This window comes from Hoplias malabaricus, chromosome 5 (assembly GCF_029633855.1).
Source record: "Hoplias malabaricus isolate fHopMal1 chromosome 5, fHopMal1.hap1, whole genome shotgun sequence".
Lineage (NCBI taxonomy): Eukaryota > Metazoa > Chordata > Actinopteri > Characiformes > Erythrinidae > Hoplias > Hoplias malabaricus.
The window spans coordinates 14,486,032-14,509,095 of NC_089804.1; the positions used below are offsets into that span (position 1 = coordinate 14,486,032).

Below are 23,064 nucleotides of genomic sequence, written 5' to 3' on the forward strand. Positions count from 1 at the left end.
GCCAGATTGTACTCACTCGGGTTCCAGATTGTCAGCTGTTTCTTTGTTCTAACTGTGAAAGGGATCAGCCCATATACAGCGACATAAGATAAAAGCCTCTGTAGGATGTGTTTGTAATTATATGATTTGTATGGATCATATCGCTGGAAACTGAATAATAGTTACATTACACTTTTCTAGACACCCACATCACTTTACAGCCTTTTGAACAAGCACCACCAATGTGCATCATCCACCTGGATGATACATTAGTTACGGTAGGTCCAGGAATCATTTGGGCACGAGGCAGGAATACACCCTGGAGGGGGCGCCAGTCCTTCACAGGGTGTATATATATATATATATATATGAATTTTCTGTCTATATATACATGTGGCATGAGTCTATTTACATGTTTCAATCTTAAGACCCTACGTCTAACACCACAGAGGTTTGAGGAAGAGTGTTCTCAGGCTGAATATTTGGTGATTTACCAAAAGCCGTATTGGTGCTATTAACCAGCTGAGAGCGGACTCCTGCAGGAACAGCTTGATCTAAAGTGCTTTGCTCAAGGGCACAGTGTCAGTACCCATCAGCTGTGATTGAACCCATTATGAAGTGTTTAGAAAGCCACCTGGTTTCTGAGCTGCCACACCTAAGATATGTCCATGCTCATTGGATATTTTGCCCTAGCCTCTCCACAGTAGGCTGGATCCTGAGCATGGATGTGGTACGTTAGAGCATGGTGCTCCCAGGAGACACAGCATTGTCGAAGTGTCACTGGAACAGTGCTTTAAATGAATGGTTTGTGCTAAATAAACAAACAAACATTAATTTATTGTCTGTAACCGCTTACCCAGTTCAGGGTCGCGGTGGGTGCAGATCCTACACGGAATCAATGGCTGCAAGGTGGGGACACACCCTGGATGGGGCGCCAATGCTTCAACAAACAAACCAAAAATTACATTTGCACAGTTTTTTTTAGATTCACTAATGTGGTTTCTGAGACGTTAAAGTCTCTGGTAAAGTAAAAGCTTCATAGGTCAAAAGAGTCTTCCCGACAGCTCATTTCTGCCCATATGTTTGTTCTTCGGACCCTCTGAGGTATCATTGTAGCTTTGTCATTCATCGCCCAGTCTGCGTTTGTTTTTTTCGTATCTCTGAAGCTCTCCTCATTAAATTATTTTTGATGTTTGAATCATTAGTGGTGTCTTTGCGGAGTGAAGGAGGGTGACATCATTGCTGCACAGTGAGTGAGTAAGTAGCCGTGGTCTTATGATAGCAGCAGTGCTACAGCCAGACTGACAACAAGGCTAAATTTGCTAGCAGCAGCAGTGTTCACACAGAAGACAACGCAGACAGAGCTGTGCTGGAGGACAAGGGTCAGAATTATCCCTGCCCTAGTAGTGGTTACCATGGTTACAAGCTGGAGGCAACATGCATCCGTCCTGGGAGTGTCATGTGCAATGAACTGGGATGTCTAGAGAGAGAGAGAGAGAGAGAGAGAGAGCCTGAGGGTCAGAGACAGCAGCTGTCCTCCAAGCCAGAGCGTTTCTACTCAGGAAGCATATCTGCAAAGTTAGCAGCTTTCATGCTAACTGTCTACAAAGCCACACCATCATTTCTACATGCAGACACTGCAGTCTGAGCACAGGGGGAAAAGGATGTGCTGGATTTACTTGACTCAACGATTTTTACATCATTTGTACATGAATAAAAAAACATCAGCACGGATTCAACTGGCTTACATTTGTCAAATCAATTTGGGGGGGTGTGGGGGGGGGGGGATTCCCTATTTTCCTCCAGAAGTTACATAGTGCAGTTTCTGCCATGCTGAGCCCAGAGTAGCAGTGACAGAGACTCTGTTCTCCCTGTTACAGGTCAGGTGAATTTTACACATAGGACTCTTTCATTTATTGTCAGTTTCAATTCAAGTTCACAATAATAATTTAAAATTTTTTTAGAAAATTCAATTTTTTTCAAGTGTTTTCTCACCATTTGCTAGCAGTCCAGTCTGTTTCTGTGCTAGAAATATGTCTGGTGTGTTTATGAAGCCATACTGTCAGTAAACTGAAAACCGAAAGTGCTATGGACTAAACAACTACAGAAACAAATGACTTTCTGTGGTAAATCAAACCAAGTTAAACATCAATGTCTCTTTTTTTCCCCTCAAATATACCATTCCAACTTAAACAACACTGAGTTTCCGAACGTAAACAAACCAGAAAGAGCAGTGTTTGGAACATGCCTCACTTTGTATGTGACAAAATCATGTCGGGGCACGCTCTCCCAGAACTTGCTGAGAATGAAGTGAAGGCACTGCAGCTCAAAAAATATAGCCTTTTAACATGAGTGCCAACGAGAGGGGTCATGTGTGATTTTGAATCTTCCAAAGGCCTTCGTCCAAAAAGAGGAGGGACTATATGGAAAAATAAAAACAATGTGGATTAGACTGTGATACTCAGAGGTGGGACAATCCATCTGGCAGTGCTTGGTTAATACAGAGTTGTGGGTAAATACTGTGTTAGAATGTGAGAAAAAAAGCCCTCTCTCTCCCTTTTGGCAATGCATCAGCCCATAGCCCTAAGGAATGAAGCACCCATGCATATAGGAGATTTATGACCAAATTAATGTTTATTAAGTGTTAAAAAAGCTGAATTAACTATGAACATATAAACACATCTGCTTCAGTAAGAAGTGACTCAAAATGACCAAATGAATGGTGTCCCTGTATTATTTCATGTGTGTGTATGCGAGGGTGGTGTCTGTGTATATAGTTGTACATAGATAGAGAGACAGAGAGGGGGCTGATGCACACATTCTGTCAAAGAAACACATTTCCGTATAAACTCTCTCACACCTTCTGACAAACTCTCTCCAGCTCTCATCTGGCACACAACAACCCATGGACATCTGCCACAGGCTGTGGGTGAGTGTGGTGGTCTGGCTGTGTTTTTGGGGTGGGTTAGCCATGCACTGCGGTTAGCCTCCCTTCTCTCTGCTTTGTCTGTGTAGAATTACTGGCAGCATCCATTCTCATCACTCATCACACTCCTCGCGAAAAATAAACACACACACACACAAAATGCTGTGTTAGCTGCCAGACACTGTTGTGATGAGCCTCTCAGTGGGTGTGTCTCAGCCATGTTTTCAGCCTTTCTGGGCCAGACTTAGACTCGAGGAGACACTTGGCTGCTATCTAAGAACAGGAGGAGAGGCTCGGGGCTCAGTCTTCCTGGAGAGAGAGTGTTTTTATCCAATCGGTACCTTTGATATACACACGATCCTAAAAGGCTAGTTCAGTGACAAATCAGTTTTTAAGTTAATCGGTTTTACCTTTACATTTTGCTCTAGTGCTTTGAGGCTGATGTAACTAGTAATTTACTGAAAATTGCCTAAATAATCACACTTTGCTCAAAACATCACACTGTTAAATAATTCCAAGTAGACTTGCTTATGTATTTACTCTTATCTATAAAAAATATGTACCGTTCAGCTAGGTCTGGACAATAATTCAATATCAGTATATATTGCAATATAAAATGGTTCAATGGGGCGGCACGGTGTCGCAGCAGGTGGTGTCACAGTCACGCAGCTCCAGGGACCTGGAGGTTGTGGGTTCGAGTTCCGCTCCGGTTGACTGTCTGTGAGGAGTGTGGTGTGTTCTTCCTGTGTCTGCGTGGGTTTCCTCCGGGTGACTGTCTGTGAGGAGTGTGGTGTGTTCTCCCTGTGTCTGCGTGGGTTTCCTCCGGGTGACTGTCTGTGAGGAGTGTGGTGTGTTCTCCCTGTGTCTGCGTGGGTTTCCTCAGGGTGCTCCGGTTTCCTCCCACAGTCCAAAAACACACGTTGGTAGGTGGATTGGTGACTCAAAAGTGTGTGAGTGAATGTGTGAGTGTGTGTTGCCCTGTGAAGGACTGGCGCCCCCTACAGGGTGTATTCCCGCCTTGCGCCCAATGATTCCAGGTAGACGCTGGACCCACCGCGACCCTGAACTGTATAAGTGGTTACAAATAATGAATGAATGAATGAATGAAAATGGTTCAATAACATGATTTTTAAACACATTTTCAGTTTTTCAATATACATTAGTTACATCATCTGTCACCGACCGATGTTCATTACAGGGCACTGTCGTCAGTTATTTTCTAAACTAACTTTAAAATGAATATTGGCAAAGCCAAGAGGTTTATGTTTGACGGTGATGTCATGTTTCTTGATTTTCTCGGCAGGTTTTTAAATAGTTTTTTAGTAAAGAAAATGGAACCCTGAAACATTTGAAAGACCTTTTGCATGATTAAAGGGTTCTTTGCATCACGATAGGGTTCTTCAGACTGATGGAGAATGTGCTATAAATGGTTCTATATAGCGCTTTTTAGAAAAGGGTTGTGTTATGATGTTAATATGGTCATTAATTTTCAGTGGTGACCTGTTAGATGCCAAATTGTGAACCCTCATCCATCTACACTGTTTAACCTCAGATCCTGCCAGATACTGATCTTACTTTGTTTTCTCCATCAGTCGACATTAACCCTGTCAGCTTCAGCACATTGTTAATACGTTTAACCATTTACCCACCCAGTTTGATCAGTTAACCACTAACATCAGTGATAACGTGGTGTTTACCTTAAAAAGTGGAATAAATACATTCCCATTCTCGGATCTGAGCTTATTTCTTTATTTTGAAATTATTAATAACTTCTCTGACACTATGGGTATGACTATTAGAAAAGAGGAACTGTTTCACTTCCTATCACTGTGTTACAAATGATTATTAGTGACCTTTAAGGTGTTTACATCCTAATTAATAACCATGTAATAAACAGGATTTTAAACCTTTTATTAACCTTTATAATTCTTATTTTAAAGTAGTACCAAGCCATCTGTAGCACACACTTGATCAAGGTGCAGAACCCCTTCATGATGCAATAAAGCCTTAAACCATTTTTCTTACTAAAGAACCCTGGCAGAACCGTCATCTTTAAGTGTGTAGAGTTTACTTGCTTTTGGCGATCGTGCTGTAGATGGCATCACGATATGGTGTACAGTGACAGTGCTGTAACTTGATGGTGTTTTGTGTTTTTCAGGGCGAACATTGATGAGGTGGAGACAGAAGTAGTGGAGATTGAAGCTAAGCTTGACAAGGTAAGACACACTTTGTGTGAGTTTAGTGTTCAGTTGTAAATCACAGATGCAGATTTTCTCACTAATACCCTCCAAATTCTGATGAAATGTTTATGAGCCCAGAGTTTCAATTCAGGATTGTTCACGTCCATCAGCTGCTGACAGAGGGCATGTGTTACATCTGTTTAAACAGAACTTTAATTGCAGCACCAAAGCGTTTCCATAAGCTGTGTTATCCCTCTTACTGTATTCTAATTGAAAAGCATATGAGGGCTTGATTAACCATATGCAGGGCTTGGTTTGTGTGTGGGTGTGGGTGCCTGTCGTGCCAGGCTACGGTGTGATTAGAGGCATCTTCTGGATTAGCTGATGGTAACCCTGTTAAACTGGAGTAAAGCAGACTTTGTAACTAAGAGCGAAGTTAATTCACTCACTGAACACATACATTTTCACAAGGATGTTTGGCTTATGGAGACCCATTAATTATAGGTTCATAAAACAGCAGCAGCCAATATATTATTTGGCATTAATATTGTTAGCCCAATATTTAAAATACCTGAAGATAGTGAATGATATGGCCTTAAATTTAATAAGTTAAATAGCATTAGTCTTCATATCTGTGAATTGTTAAGCAAGGTGCGTTTATATGGATTCTAACTAGTGTCTATATTGATCACTGTAGCTCACACAAATGCTACTGCATTAATGAATCAAAGGGCTAGTCTGAGCATTATTACAGTGATACCGTGGAGAGCAGAATGTCCATTAGTGCCCAGTAAGTGGCTCTGTGGTGTCTGAGCATGGCGTTAGCCTGGAATCAGAGAGCAGATGCCTCACTAATGCATGTGATGTCACTGGCCCATCTGTTCCTGGTGACCTTGAGTGACAGCTGTCAATCTGGATTACTCCTCCTTCTCCTCCTCCTTTACTCCCATTTCTCCAGGTCACTCTCAGGGCAGGCCCAGTTAGTACTGACACTAGTGCACACTGGAGAAGGTAAATATGCCATGGTTGAAGTCCATAAGCTCAGTCCATTAGCTTTTTTGGTAATTCCATATATACATTACCTTCCAGTTTATTTAGTAATAAGTTACACAATATCCGGAGCATTTCTATTGGTCCATTCCCAAGAGGGCACTAAAACCCCACTACTATTGTGTCAACTAACATACGTTTGCAGTGGTTAAGTGAGTAGCTTTTTATAAAGGGCCTATCCACCTTTAATTTAGATGTAAAGCATGATATGAATCTGGCTTTTAACACATTCACTCACTCACTGCCTCACATGCACGGAGCTTATGGATTTAAATTGTTTTCAGCTGATTGAATTGAACTGTAGCACAGGTCTGACTGCTTGGAAGTGATTTATGAAACATTTTGACGATTTTATACATGATTCCATTAAGAATTCAGTTTTACAGTGCGTTTCTTCTCCATTAATAATTACATAATAAAATATTTAGATTTTGATTTCTCACTTTTTAATTAAAGTGAGCTTTTATAAGTGACCCATATACATCACCCCATATCACCCGTTAGCTGTCTGCCCTTATTCATGTGCGTTAATTAGCAAATACAGTGCATGCAGCGCTTAGGCCTGTCCCAGATGAATCTTTTCGGCTTATTCGTGGATATGATTCAGTTTGAATGGAACTCATATTGTTTACTGGCTTGTTGTTGTTGTTGTTGTTGTTGTTGTTGTTGTTGTTGTTTTAGACTTTGAGTTTGCTTCCACATGTGGCTTATGGCTTATGTAATTACAGCCTTGGACTATTAGATCAGGCAAAGGCGGACAAGCAGTAAGCGTGACTGAGATTGCATTCCTCGTCCTTTCTTGTGTTTACCATCATTTTCTTCTGTAACTAAGGCAACAGCACAAGGATAAAGCCTCCACTACACGTCTGGTTTCAATCAGTTGGTGATATTTATTCAATGTGTTGCTAAAGTTGCTTTTTATAATTTTCTGCAAACATTCAATGACAGTCAAGTCTGGAGTATGGATAAAACTAAACTCAGAACAGTTTGGAACAGTTTGTGAAATGAAAAACAAAGAGAACACAGTGAAAAACTGATAATAAACCCACGTTGATTGCTTTTGAAATGAAAATTGCACAAAGACAAGAAATTCAAACTTTGTTGACACAAGAATCTCGAAGAACCATGAAGATCACAATTTATTCTTGCAAAAAAGGGGTGAAGCCACAGGCCAAATGTAGAGAAGAACAGGCAACATCAACTCTCAGAACTCCAATTCCCAGACCCGCCCAGCACTAATCACCACAATCAATGCTGACTGGGAGCACCTGCTTAATCCCTGTATAACAGACCATCCGTGCTTTTTTTGAGGGGTGTCTGGTATTTTGAGTAAGTGAATTCATGGGTTTAGGCCTCTTTCCCCCTCCATTTCACCCTCTAAAGTGAACATTAACATCAACAGTATCCAGAAACATGTTGTACAGAAGAATGGCTGTGACCTTTGATTCCTTCCTGAACGTCTGTGTCATCTGAACCACATTGTGTCCATATGGTTCTGCCCTTGAGGCATCAATGCATTTTAAACAGTCCTCTTCCTCATTGATCAGGCTCTGGGAGGTCTGCCTGGTTCTGCTCAGCCTCTGAATGAAACAGGGCCTTTTTCTGCGTCAGGGGTTTTGGACCAAAGTGTGAGAAATAAAGAAAGCTGACTTTCCCTGGCTGAGATTTTTCACCAGGCTCCAGCTCACTGTGCCATAGCACAAGCAAACAAGAACCAAGTGGAGAGAGAGAGAGAGAGAGAGAGAGAGAGAGAGAGAGAGAGAATAAAAGAAACCGAATGATGGAAATAAGCAAAGTAAATCAAAACGCTCTGGAGGTCTGCACTGAGTTTGAGCACTGAGGCTCCAGAGTGTGATGACTGCTCCTATGTGCTCACAGTCTCACATATGCAGACCACCTGAGAATGTGTCTCACACTCACTCTCTCTCTCCCTCTCATACACACACACACACACACACGGGACCCTGGTGATAATTGAGGGCGTTAAACAAACATGCAGCCGCATGAGACACGGCTGTGTAAAGACTGTGGGTTAGTGGCATGTGCAGATAGTGGGTAACTGTTACTGTGGGTTTACATGTGGGAACTTAATTGACACATTATTATAAAGACTTGTAATGTAGATGTATCAGCACCTATCTAATGTGAGAGGGCGCGTGTGTGTGTGTGTGTGTGTGTGTGTGTGTGTGTGTGTGTGTGTGTGTGTGTTCGTACTCACGTGTGTTTATTTTTGGAAAATTGTCGTTCCAAAAATGTTCTGAATTTGTAGGATATTCTAAGAGAAATATTTGCTAAAAACTTTAAACTTATTCTTAAATTAAATTAATTTAAATTAAACACATGTATCTCCCAGCATTTCTACTGGTCCACCTATCATTAAATTCCCACACAGTGTGAAGGACAGCTGCTGAAAACTTAGAGCTGGATGATATGGCCCAAATTTATATCACAATATATATTGATTATTTCGGTGGATACAATATAATTCCGATATCGATATGAACAATAAAAAAGTCAACAGAAAAACTGCCAAGAACTGAAAGCAACAAGACGTCACCATCAAACAACCAACTCTTGGCTTTGTCCATATTAATATATTTAAACTAACTTTAAAATGGAGTGCAATGAACTGATGAACGTACAGCACCCTGTAATGACCCCCATACCCAGTGACAGATGCTATAAATAATGTACAGTGGAACCTCTACCTTCGAACTTGATCCGTTCCCTGACCCAGTTCGTAAGTAGAAAAGTTCGTTTCTCAAGTCAATTTTTGCGTTCGTTTCTCGAGTCAAGTTTTGCAATTAATGCGTTCCAGCCCCCACCCCGAAAGTCACCGTTTTGCACTGATATATGTTTACAACACTCTCAAATTAGTAAAAAAATACATGTAGCGTTACTAAAAATAAAAGAGAAATACAGTGGAAACAGTAATAAAAAAGAAATAAAGTTTTAAGTGGTTACACATCGCTACCTTGGAGACGTGACGACTGGCTGGAGGAGTAACACAGGCACTGGCTGTATGATGGGAGGTGGGGGGGGGGTGGAATAAGGGAGAGTAGGTGGTGAATGTGGGGAGACGAAGCGTAGATGCGGCTTAACTTAGCACGAATTTTGATGTCTGCTATTTACACTAATGCTAAATTGCTAAAGCTACAATTTGCTAATCTTAAAAGCTCACTCAAGTCTGGGCGCGCTGTGAGACTCGCCTATTGGGGTCAGTGGACATTTCCAGCCGCCGGCTCGGCAGAGGCTCGGGTTCGTTTCTAGAGTCGTGGTTCGTTGGTGGAGGCAAAAAATATTCAAATGCCCGGTTCGGATCTTGAAAAGTTCGTTAGTATAGGTGTTCGTTAGTAGAGGTTCCACTGTATACTGAAATATTGAAATTGTGTATAAAAATCATGTCATTTTTATTGAAATATTTTATATTGCGATTTAGACTGATATCGAATTATTGTCCAGCCGTAAGTAAACCTAAAATTCACAAAAATGGAGTTACATGTTTATATCTTTATATCATTGCTGTCTAATTAAAACATGTACCTCTATTTTTTTTGTTGATTTTTAGTTTACTACGTCACGTAAACACAGCAGCTGTCCCTCAATTTCAGGGTGAATCAACCAATAGAAATGCTCCTGTAGAATGTTTCAATAGAATGTCTCGGAATACATTTTTACATTGACTTCCATTGAATGGTAAGGTTTTTTCCTTCTATAAAGTTATTATTTTGGAGATACATATTTTATTTTGGACAGCGACGATATATAACCGCTTATCTAGAGATAGAATGTGAAGTATGTGTGTTTGGGGTTGTACCTAGGGTCCAACTTATATATATAATGTGGCCAAAACAAATAATTTATTTTCTGCTGTTTCATTTAAACACATTTAGGGACTGTTTGACTAAAAGTATTAGAGATTAATTTATGACCATTTATAATTATACTGATATATATTATTGGTTACAGCCATTTTAGATTCTTTAATTTAGTTTCAACGTTAATGTAATTTTTTTCACATGCATCAGGTCATTCTTGTAACGTGTTTGTGCTGTGTGTGGGAGAATGTGGGAGGTTCATTTTCATTCATTCATTCATTATCTGTAACCCTTATCCAGTTCAGGGTCACGGTGGGTCCAGAGCCTACCTGGAATCATTGGGCGCAAGGCAGGAATACACCCTGGAGGGGGCGCCAGTCCTTCACAGGGCAACAGACACTCACACATTCACTCACACCTACGGACACTTTTGAGTCGCCAATCCACCTACCAACGTGTGTTTTTGGACTGTGGGAGGAAACCGGAGCACCCGGAGGAAACCCACACAGACACGGGGAGAACACATCACACTCCTCAAGTTCACTTTTACTTGTAATAATTTTTATTCTCATTATATGTCAGAGCAGACAGATGAAAGACATAAAAGCTGATGTTTATAAAATTATAAATTGGATCACTGTGTGAGTATTAAACACTCTCTCTCTCTCTCTCTCTCTCTCTCTCTCTCTCTCTCTCTCTCTCTCTCTCTCTCTCTCTCTCTGTAGCTGGTGAAACTCTGCAGTGGGATGATCGAAGCAGGGAAGGCATATGTGAGTGCCAACAAGCTTTTTGTTAATGGCATTCGAGACTTGTCTCAACAGTGCAAGAAGGATGAAATGATATCAGTGAGTATATATGTGTGTGTGTGTGTGTGTGTGTGTGTGTGTGTGTGCCCTGTACACCAAAAAAAATTAGGTTTGTGATACATCAAGTGACAAGGTCCAAAACGTTTGTTGTTTGGAGTAAATGCTGTGACCCAGAACTGATTGCCCAACATCAACATCAACATCTAGTGTAAAGTCGTCCAAGAATAACAGAACCTGTTACGGCAGCAAAGGGGGGACAAACCCCCTGTCAGTGTCCTTAATTTCAGTGTCCACAAACATTTAATCTACTCCACACATGTAAGCAGAGGCCCTTTGGTCTTTGAGATGTTGAAAATCACCCATTGTAATTAGCATGTTACATTCATAGCATCAAGCACACTCTATTTAAAGGCAGTTCTCTGTAGCAATGCAACTGCATTGCTTACATCTCTGACTTTAATTAGCCACATCTTTAGTCAATGAGAATCAGGCCCAAGATGCGGCAGCCAAGCTCCTCAGTCTCCTCCAGCTCAGCGCCAGTGCAGACAGACTGCTTGCCGCCCGAGAGCGGGTATTAAAGGTTGTCTTGGCTGGCCCCTCGTCTAATGCTAAGGATCTTATTAAAGCCCGCTACGCTGGTTGTATTTTCCATTGTAAAAACGCAATGTCAGAGACACTATTACATATCCATTTTGCCAGATCCTGCTGTGTGTGTTGCAGGAAATCCATCATGATGTTATCCAGCAGACACCCCCTACCACCAAAAGTCTTCATCAATAACAATGATGTATTGCTGCCTTCACCGAGCATCAGAGTCATAACTATGGATTTCAGTCATCAGTGTTACGTTTATAATACATTTGGTTTAAATCTGCTATGTTTTGGGCCTTTGCGTATATTTAAATCTGCAAGGTGTACTACATGCCTTCTGTTAATTCCAAAAAACATGTCATTTAACCAGGGTCTTTGTATGTGACTGTATTAAATTAAAGATGAATAATTATATGGAGTTTAAAACCATATGCTCCATTTTTTCCGTTCGATTGCAGGAATGCCTGGAAAAGTGTGGAGAGAGTCTTCAGGAAATAGTGAACTACCACATGGTACGTCTCCCTCTTTTTCTTTTTTTTACCGACTGGACAGGGCGACTGGGCTCTTAACTGACTGGTCCAGTCTCTCCTGTCCACAGATGTGTTCATGTTGGACACATTTTAAATCTTCCCCTGCTGGTCTAAAGCAGTCATATACAGCATAGATATACAACAAATATGTTCTAACTGAGAATGAGTGGTTTGAAAAAGTCTAGCATGTCCAGTGTGCCTGAGTATGAGTGGTGGAGCTGAAGAGATAAATGAACACATTATTACAAACAAGGTTAATGGCTGAGGTCAGCTCAGGAAGAGAAAAGCAGTGACCTTGATCGACACGCACCATTTGGCACGATGCTGTGTCTCTGAGAGATTGAGAGAGATAGTGTGTGTATGAGTGAAAGAGCACCTGTATAGCTATGTGTTAGTGGGTAATGGAATGATGAATAGCGCAGTCACTCAGACACAGGCACTGAACGTATGACAGAGATAAAAACTTAAAGGAAGGTAAAATACTGAACTGTAAATGAAAACGGATGGGAAAAATGGTGCAATTTTTTAGCCAATTGGAAGGATTTCTTATAATGACCCAATGTATGGATATTACAGTATGTCTGGGGTTATATAAATGATGATTTCATGTATAAATCATCATTGTCTTCCCACTTCTATATATCTCCTTTTAATGCAACTTATGCAACTGATCATGCAACGTCACAGGACAGCTCCACACTAACTGCCCATTCTTTTACGTCAGCAAATACACACCCAGGTGGTTAGCTTCATACCGGCTCTATTTTTTTGGTCTAGCTTCATCCTACCCACCCAAAGACAGTGAGGAGTGGTATACAGGGGGTCCTCGACTTACGAGGTCCGTTCCTACGTCACGTCGTAAACCGATTTTCGGTGTAAGTCGGAACATACGTACATACTGTACGTAAATAACATACTGTAAGCACTTATCCTATCCTTACACCTATCCTCCTCGGTCCCGAGCCGCGTAACCGTGTATTCTTCCGCCGCGCACCAAACACGAAGTTCACGTTACGATGTTTACGATGCAAAATCACTTAAGTCGAAACAAGGCTTTGTACAGTAAATGGGAGATGTGTCGTAACCACGAAACATCGTAACATATTAAACATCGAAACATTATATTTTAATTTTTCACTTTCTCTGAAATAAAATAATACACTCTCTCAGTTTTCGTTGAATAGTCATCCAATACTAAGGGTTTAATTATGAGACTTTTTGAATTGGAAGCCCTCCTCCCCTCAGTGGAGCTAAATGAGTGTGAAATGTCAGTTCTACAGTTCAACAACAGCACAATACAGACAGCACTGTTGGAGCTGCAGCTGCTTTGGAAGTGTCTCCACATGGGCAAGTGTCCAGACACATAACGGTCAGTTCTGCAGCGGCAGCCGTCATCATAGCCTCGGGGCTTCATACTCTCTACTTTCCTGCCCATGAGAGCACTCACACACTCTCACACACATGCAAACATACACACACACACCCTGGCTAACAAATGCCAACAGTGTGCTTTGCATTGCATAGCAGGTCTTAAAGGGATAGTTGGGTGAAGAATCAAACCCGAATTAACAGAATACCAGAGAGTATTGAGCTCTACGCATTCGATACACTTATGCGATATACAAGCAGTGAGGAGCTTGGAAGCTTAAAAGGCCATTCTTGTTTATCATTAAATATTGATGCTCCTGCATTCCCCAGAACAGCCATAATAGCAGCGTTTCAAATGTTGATGTCTCTGAAGGTTGATAAAAAGCTTTTTTTTCCTTGTTACATTGCAGAATGCTTTGTTTTTCTCTTTCGGAATGCAGAGGATGGTATAAGCAGCATGTTTTCCTGACTTTTTGAGTTGTGTGAGAGTACAATAGGAAGGAAGTAAAAAGTAGAGTGCTGGAAAATTATGCTAATGGAGTAGATGAAGGGGTGAAGGACAAGGGAAATTGTGGGGGAAGTGTCATCTTTGGAGGATTGTGGGGTTACATCACACATCACAAAATATTTCCTGGAAATTGTTTTCTCTCTCTGTGTCTCTCTCTCTCTCTGTCTCTCTCTCTCTCTCTCTCTCTCTCTCTCTCTTACAGCTTAAACGCAAAACACCACAGAAATCATTTATTGTAATATCTGTGATTATTTGGAGCCTGTGACCCACAAGCTTTTATCTTTCTGCACTTTTACAAAACAAAAATCATATTGTCTCTTCCCTATAATCCTCACCATCACACTGTACACCCGTTAATGACTTTCTGACGAGTTCACCACAGCTTTTCTGTAAAACTTCACATGAAACCCCTCAGAGCGAGCTGCTCTATTAAACGAGTCTGTGACCTCTTTTTATTGGTCAGACTTTTACTTAGAAATTTCACTATTTGTGCGTAAATATCTTACTAGCAAAGTCCTGTTGTTTTTAATTTATTGAGTATATTACGTAGGTTTGATAAAACATAAAGGCGCCCCCTACAGGGTGTGTTCCTGCCTTGCGCCCAATTCCTCTATGTGCAAGCACAGTGGTCAATAAAGTAATTTCAATTGTAATCAAGCAGAGCGAGGAAAGACTCCTTGTTTTTACATGACAGAACTGTAAGTTCTTTGGTATACGCATGGCAACCAAATGCTACAGATGTAGTAGTGTTCTTGTAAAAAAAGTTCTGATTTATTGACAACATAGGGTGACCAGATCTGAGATGGTGAAAAAGAGGACGCGTCTCAGGAGGGGGGGTCTCGCCCCTCGCTGCCGTTGTTTGCTTAGCTGAACCAATGTGTGCTCTTAGGTCCTTTACACCTTCATTTACTACACAAAACATGGGAATTTCTTTTTTAATTCATCCGAGAACTTACATTTACGTTCCGGCATAGCTGCTCGAGATGAGGGTAGGTACATGAGCTTTGCCTGAGGTAAACGAAGACTACTGACGTGCAGACTGACCAATTAAATGTTTACAGAGAAGGTTATCGACCAATAACGGTAGCTCTACAGTCAGACCGTCCAATCAGAAGATTTTAGGCTACTTCACCACGCCCCCTTCTCACTCAAGCGAACCAATCGGAGTAGGGGAGGGCTGCAAAATAATGAGGCATACTTTCACATTCAGTGTTTTATCTGTTGGAAAACGAAAATAATTCATAGCTAGAGTAGAGTTCACATACTCAGTGTTTGTCTTATTTACACATGTTAAGCTTATGGCATGAGTGTGTGAACATATATATGTGTGTGAATGTAGCAGCATGGCTAAATGGTCACTTAGCACTCGGCAGTTGATTAAAACCCAGTGTAGCAGATGGTAAGCACACATAGTTAGTTGGCCTCTCTCTCTTTCTCTATCTCTCTCTCTCTCTCTCTCTCTCTCTCTCTCTCTCTCTCTCTCTCTCTCTCTCTCTCTCTTTGTCTCTCATTCTCTCTCCGCTCTAGTGTTAGGCATACAGCAGGCAGACTGCGCTGGCAGAGTGACTACTTCACACCATCTTCAGACCTGCTGCTTCGGTTGAAACCTGTCCAAGAGACTATTTAGCTTACATCTTGGCTGCCACTGATTTGATAGAAAACCAGCGTGTTGTATTTGATCCATCTTCTCTCTATACTTCCCTCTATACATGAAGTGGAGGTATCCCCATGTATATTTTGATTAATATTTGTTTCCCATGGGTGTGTTTTTGTTGTAGCACTATTTCAAATACTGTTAGTCAAAGAGAAGCTATCATTTTAATTGACATGTCAGTCAGGTGGCTTTCCCTGTCATATGTGGTTCTGTGTGGTAAATGGACTAGACTATGACTACATGTCTGACAGGTGAAACAATATTAAATACCTCTAGGTAATAAAGGATTAGTACAGGATACAGTATCAGACTTGTGTGTGTGTGGCTCTGACAGACCTGTATCTCGTCCCTTGGTGCTTTTATTGTTAATCTGAGTAGGCCACACATGGCCTTGACATTATGAGAGAGGAGCAACGGCCTGGTGAGGTATTCTTCAGTTCCTCAGTCTCATTCGCCTTACAGGGGACATGTTTGAGTTTATGAGATCATAAACTGTCCCACACTGGTAAAGACTGCTCTGTCCAACTACACACCTGGGGGTTACATCACAGAAAGGCTCAGCCTGTTTTTTTACAGCCCCCAGAAATCTGTTGGAGGTCACTTTTGATGTGCTTTGTGGTGCAGAACATCTGTCAGAGGGATTACGCTCATACTGATGCAACGGTTCAAGAACGTTGTGACTCACGCGAGCGTTAAAATAATCAGGATGGTTTATTTTTGGAATGTGCTACAGGTGTTGTGGTTTCAACGTTTTGAAATGCCAGTCAGAGCTAATTGTAGTATTTCCTAATCTTTCACAGGACCAGTTTTTTAGTGGTCAGATGTTTCTCAAAGCAACAGCGCATGCAACCTTTTACCAGCACCATACACACAGGTTTTGGTCCCTTTCCATTCATAAGCATGTTAAGGGTGGTTGGTAAATTGCACGGCAACTGGTGGAGTACAGTCAGTAATTGAAAATCTGCAGTTTCCCTATGGCCAGTGACTGGTACACAGAGAGGTGTTGAAAGCTGAGATTGCTGAATGATGGATCTGTAGCCGTCCTTTAGCTTTCTCTCTATCATTTCATCTGTTGTCATCTGTCTCAATCCTGCTACCAATTCTGCCTCAACCCTCAAAGCTATACCCCCTCAGTCCCTCTGACTCTCTCTCTCTCTCTCTATTTATCTTCTATTTATCTTCCTTACTCTATCACTTTCTTTCAGTTTCCTGTCTTTCGCTTCTTTCCCTCTTCCTTGATCCCCCCCCCTCTCCCTCCCTGCCCAACTGACCTATTTTAGCTGCAGACTGCACCATGGCTCGGGTGATCAGCAAAAAGCTAAGAGCGGAGTGTGTGGAGCTGAATTTGAATGAGAGAGAGAAAGACAGATAGAGAGGGTGAGGGGAGTAGGATAGTGATTTTGTGTGTGTGTGTGTGTGTGTGTGTGTGTGTGTGTGTGTGTGTGTAAGGGAATGGATTTGTGCCCATGAAGCCACAATGAAAGCGGTGCACGAGCTCCATCTATTGGTCAAAGTTTATCGTTACAGCAGGATGGTCATCAGCTAGTCACATGCAAAGGTTGGGTAACACTGGTTAAATGACATCTTGCTAATTTTCTTAGTGAAAGTCAAAACAATTTTTTTTATTAATTAATTTATTTAGTTAACTGAAAACACCCGGGCGGCACGGTGGCGCAGCCGGTAGGTGTCGCAGTCACACAGCTCCAGGGACCTGTGAGGAGTGTGGTGTGTTCTCCCTGTGTCCGCGTGGGTTTCCTCCGGGTGACTGTCTGTGAGGAGTGTGGTGTGTTCTCCCTGTGTCCGCGTGGGTTTCCTCCGGGTGACTGTCTGTGAGGAGTAGGTGTGTTCTCCCTGTGTCTGCGCGGGTTTCCTCTGGGTGACTGTCTGTGAGGAGTGTGGTGTGTTCTCCCTGTGTCTGCGTGGGTTTCCTCTGGGTGCTCCGGTTTCCTCCCACAGTCCAAAAACACACATTTGTAGGTGAATTGTCCTGGCGCCCCCTCCAGGGTAGGCTCTGGACACACCGCGACCCTGAACTGGATTAGGGTTACACATAATGAATGAATGAAAACACCCTTCTTTAAAATTTAAAACACAATAACTGTTTACTATATGAATTTTAACATTGGGAATTGTAAAAGACATAACATGGTTTGTTCAAAAGTAATGGGACCTAATACTTTTAGGAAAATAAATTATTAATAAAAATTATTATTTGTATTAAAGTTGCCAAAAAGTCATTTACCAGGGATATGCAGATGTCTGCATGAGAGAATGTTTGCATAACTTCTCGTTATGTCTATTATACTTTATAATGTGAAAATAGCAAGATTTTTACTTAGACGATCATTTGTAATATTCGTTTTGCATTAATAATAGTTATGACTTATGTTTTCTCTGTGTTTCAGATCCTGTTTGACCAGGCTCAGAGATCTGTGAAGCAGCAGTTACACAACTTTGTCAAAGAGTTAGTATTCACAATTATAACAGCAGTAGCAATTATTATAATAGGAGTTATTAGTGGTAGCATCATCCCAAATTTAATACTCAATGTAGACGCTATGTCACATCATTGAATTATGCCTAGGTGAGTATAAATTCACTTTACAAATGCTAGTGGATTTATTAATTTATTATGACCCTAGACAGTCTCAGTGAAATGGAGATTTTGGCAAGATTCCCAGTGCTTTAGGAAGTGTGTGAGTGCTGTGATTTCATTTCTGAAGTGCAGTGCTGCGAGCCATAGCCAGATAAAGAGTCAATGTGCAGTGAGGAGGAGACAGGAGAGTAAAGTACACTTACTCCTGCACATTGAGCAGATGGTTTTATTTTTAAAACATTGTTTACACTGAAATCAGAAAGTGGAGATATGGTTTGTGTCTCTTTGCCCTGTATTTGTATTAGGACCCAGCCAGAATTACTTTAAGGGGTTTATAGTTATTTACATAAAAAAGAATAATCACAACCAAACAACAAAATACATGCATACATTTATTATACCATAAAAGACTTTGTCAAGAGAACTGCACAATCAGTGGAAACTAATTAGAATTTATGTACATTGAAATGATCACATATGTGGCTAAAATTCAGGCTCTAAGGTGGCCACCTTTTGTCTTTGCAAAGTCCCCTTGTTACTTAAGTTTTCACAATGCTAATTTGTCAGCTAAGCTACATTAATCTAATAGCTCCAGAGAGAAACAGATCAGGGCATCACGGTGGCGCAGCAGGTAGCAGTCACACAGCTCCAGGGACCTGGAGGTTGTGAGTTCGATTCCTGCTCTGGGTGACTGTCTGTGAGGAGTTTGTGTGTTCTCCCTGTGTCTGCGTGGGTTTCCTCCGGGTGCTCCGGTTTCTTACTAATGTCCAAAAACACATGTTGGTAGGTGGATTGGCGACTCAAAAGTGTGTGTGTTTCCCTGTGAAGGACTGGCGCCCCCTCCAGGGTGTATTCCCGCCTTGCGCCCAATGATTCCAGGTAGGCTCTGGACCCTGGACTGGATAAGCGCTTACAAATAATGAATGAATGAAACGGATTAAACAAATTTGGGATACATTTGGGACAAGGGAAATTAGGAGCATGATTTGTTGGATTTTCTTTTGGTGAACTTTGCAGCTTAAACCTCTGAAATTTGTGGAACAATCTTTCAGGGATGTGCGAAAGTTTAAGGAGACGAAAAAGCACTTTGATAAGGTTCGCGAGGATCTGGAGATAGCACAGGTGAAGAATGCTCAGGCCCCAAGGAACAAACCCCATGAAGTAGAGGAGGCTACTAGTACCCTCAGCATCACCCGCAAGTGCTTCCGCCATCTAGCGCTGGACTACGTGCTGCAGGTAACACACTCTACATAGATACATACAGAACCTTCACACTCGCACTATATTATTCTCTGTAAAATTACTGCCTACCAGTGTAACGTATGATATGGAAACCAGTCTGTGAAATGGACAAACCTTCATTCAGTCTCTTTCTTTTCTGCAGATCAATGTCCTTCAAGCCAAGAAGAAATTTGAAATCTTAGATGCAGTAGGTGTCCCAGAGAACCATGTGAGCCTGAGCATCTTCTCATTCCTCCATTAGCTGGATGCTTTTAAAAGCCTCTCTTCTTCTCTTCCTCCTCTTTCTGCAGATGTTGTCCTTCATGCATGCGCAGTATTCACTTTTTCAGCAGGGTTATCACCTCTTGGATGAGATTGACCCCTACATGAAGAAGCTTGCTGCTGAGGTGATTAACATTCACGTCTTTTTTACCAGCAAAGTGTAGCAAATTATATATTGAACAATTTGTACGACTCATGAACTGAATGAACAAGTTTATACTTTTTTTTAAGATTTTAAGGATTTTATCTTTTCTTGCACTTGTAGCTGGACCAGCTGGTGATAGATTCAGCGATGGAGAAGAGAGATATGGAGCACAAACACGCTACAATACAGCAGCGGGTATGCATCACTAATACACACACTTCTGTTTATGGTTACGTTGTTGTGTAGACTGTATGTACATCAGTACCTTTTTACCAAACTCAAACCATAATAAAATAGGTTTCTTTTTCTACTTACAAGCGCTAATGTGGAATTGATTAACAGTTAAGTTAAAAAACAACATCCAGACTTTGAATGAAATACATGTCAAAATGATTTAATGTAAAAAGACACCATGCTTTTGTTATCGCTCCTTATACAGTGGAACCTCGGTTAACGACCACAATCCGTTCCAGAAAGTTGGTTGTAATCCGAAATGTTCGCTATCCGAAATTATTTTTCCTATAAGAATTAAAGGAAATAGAAATAATTGGTTCTCAGCCTCTGTTGACTCACTAATATATAAGTTATATTCAGCTACGATATCCGCTACACGCATGCCCTGTTCAAACTTGGAAATAATTTCCTTTTTTCAATTCAATTGTTGGTCGCTGCCTTTTTACTACAGGTACCCTGCTACTAGTATAACTCTTAACCTTCTTTCGAGCCATGATTGAGGGCTAAATAAATCACAAACTAAGTAGCACAGAAGGAAGCAGAACGATAACGAACCGAACGTAACTGTGTCTCGAGCGCGAATGATGCATGGTTTGAGTTGAGCGCCATCTGTACGCAACCCCAAATTTTGTTCGCTAACCGGTACAATTTTTTTTTACAATTTTTAGTTCTTAGTGTTCTATGTATATCATCACTGTACAGAGAAAAATATTTATCTCCGTTTTTGTTAGTTTTTAGTTTGCTGCGTTATTTGATCACAGCAATTATTTGTCCTTCACATGGTGTAAAAATCATGGTGAATGGACCAATAGAACTGCTCCAAAAGCACTTGGAATAAGATCTTTTTATATTGAATTTTACATTTTTGAAAACTACTTTTTCAGACAAGTCAAGACATGCCCTGTCCACATGCAGCCTATGTGGAAAACATTAACAAACATCAGGTTATGACAGTAATTTAGTTAAATTAAATGGAACGGCGACGATTCTGGGGCACTGCTGTTGTCTTGTTTGTTTACGTTCAGAAGCTCAGGGTCTTTTAAGATGGAATGGTATGTTTGAGGAAATAAACGGTCGTTGTTTGTCTATGGCTGATGTTTATCTTGTCTTTAAGTTTTTATTCACTGTTTGATTTACCACAGAAACTCGTTTGTTTCTCAAGTTGTTGAATGTTTTTATCGTATTCGGTATGTGTTTACTTTCATGCTGTTAAAGCTTTCCTGAATTTGGTGGCAGCCCCTCCTTAAGTAATCTGAAACCACAAACATAAGTCAGTATTATCTACCTATGGAGCAGGAACAGAACAATATCTTCATCTCAGTTTGTGCTTTTCAACATTAGGAGTTCTCTCTCAGATGTCTAAACATCTCCAGATGCCGTTTCTCTGTCATGAACAAAGAGAAAGCCAAGTTTGTTTTTAACCATTTACAGACACTGGTGAGGAACCATCCTCAGAATTTTATAAAAAGATTTTTTGAATATCACCTTTCACCGAGATCTCAGGAATCGATTCATTTCTAAAAATTGAGACATCCAAGATGAGACAGGTTTTTACTTATTTAATGTGCTTGTCAATGTCAGCGGCAGCTGTATTATTTACACCATTTATATCCTGTTCATAAGCATTTTCCTCATGTCTCTGTGCTCTTTTTTCTACAACTCTACCATGAGAGTTTGGAAGCAGAGCATCTATTAAAGGATAATAACTGCATAAGTTAGAAGAAATATATTCCAAGTGTGAAAAAATGCACTCATAAGTTAGTAACTTTAGTAACTTTAGCTGTATTGCACGAGTGTGTTTTATACGGCAGGTAAATCTGAATGACTACATGAGGGCAGTCATTTATTTGTGAGCCTGCGAGACAGATGCTTTTAAGTTTATTCTTAGCTTCCTTCATTGTTTTCTGCTTGTTGTTTTTTTCTGAGTCTGACATGTTCCAGGTTTAGAAAAGCTCTTTTAGCCCTCAGAAGTCCCAGTGGCACTCTTAAAAAGACATAGAGCGGCAGACAAGATGCGGGTATATTTGGGACAGGCTGAAAATAGTCTATTGAAGTTTGCTTAACAAAGTTTTAATAGGGACTTTGATCCATCCTGGGAGCTGTCAGATAATTCCTTTTCAGTTTTGAAGACCCTGTCATGGCCATCTCTCTCTCCCATTCAATCTGCTGGGAAGATTTTAACATGACATTGAAAAAAATCCTAATGTCTTTCTTATTTATGTTTGGTGCTTTAGTTGTATAGGTCCAATTCTGGTTCCGTCTATATTCAGTTTACTGTGGTATGCTGTTCAGTGCAGTTTGCAGATTCCTGGCCAAATTACAATTTACAATGTTTAATATTTTAATTAGTGTTCTCACTGTGTCTGTGTGGGTTTCCTCTGGGTGCTCTGGTTTCCTCCCACAGTCCAAAAACACACGTTGGTAGGTGGATTGGCGACTCAAAAGTGTCCGTAGGTGTGAGTGTGTTAATGAATGTGTGAGTGTGTGTTGCCCTGTGAAGGACTGGCGCCCCCTCCAGGGTGTATTCCCACCTTGTGCCCAATGATTCCAGGTAGGCTCTGGACCCACTGCGACCCTGAACTGGATAAGGGTTACAGATAATGAATGAATGAATATTTTAATTACTTTTTTATGTAAATTTGTTTTCTATTAAATGGTAAAAAGAGGCCCTGTCCTCTATAAAGGACACACTTACATATATCATATTATTGCACAATTTATGTTCATTTTCTGGGATTCAGTCAATAAAAATAAAACATGTTACTTCTAAACATGTTAAAATCAACCAAACTGTAACCGTGTGTTAAATTGTGCACAAGCCTGTTCTCTGTAGAGGTTTTATTCTTATTTTTACTTTGAAAATCAACAAAGTAGGTCTATCAAAAGCACCCAAACATTAGCATGTGGCTGTATTTTCACCCGTTTGTAGACACCTGCTCATTCAGCATTTCTGCTGAAATGAAGCCATTAACAGTAAGTTACTTCCCCTTTCCTGTACTAACAGCTTCTGCTCTTCTGGGAAGACTTTACTCGTTTAACATTAGCTGTGAGGATTTGATTGCAATCTGTCACAAGATCATAAGTGAGGTCTGGGACTGCTGCTTTATGAATGGATCACAAGCATCACTTCAGATTAAATGATGCACCTATGCTGTTAAAAAAGTATCCAGTTAACA

The 23,064-nt window shown here is 40.8% G+C and overlaps 1 protein-coding gene across 1 annotated transcript in view; it reads left to right on the forward strand.

The window, feature by feature from the left end:
• The window catches only part of acap3a (ArfGAP with coiled-coil, ankyrin repeat and PH domains 3a), an 85,045-nt gene that overhangs the window by 34,984 nt on the left and 26,997 nt on the right, over positions 1-23,064 (forward strand). The window contains exons 2-9 of the mRNA XM_066671197.1: positions 5,064-5,121; positions 10,679-10,798; positions 11,809-11,862; positions 17,816-17,874; positions 19,059-19,242; positions 19,391-19,435; positions 19,539-19,634; positions 19,775-19,849. Coding sequence (XP_066527294.1) covers positions 5,064-5,121; positions 10,679-10,798; positions 11,809-11,862; positions 17,816-17,874; positions 19,059-19,242; positions 19,391-19,435; positions 19,539-19,634; positions 19,775-19,849 — 691 coding nt within the window. The remainder of the gene's footprint in view (positions 1-5,063; positions 5,122-10,678; positions 10,799-11,808; positions 11,863-17,815; positions 17,875-19,058; positions 19,243-19,390; positions 19,436-19,538; positions 19,635-19,774; positions 19,850-23,064) is intronic.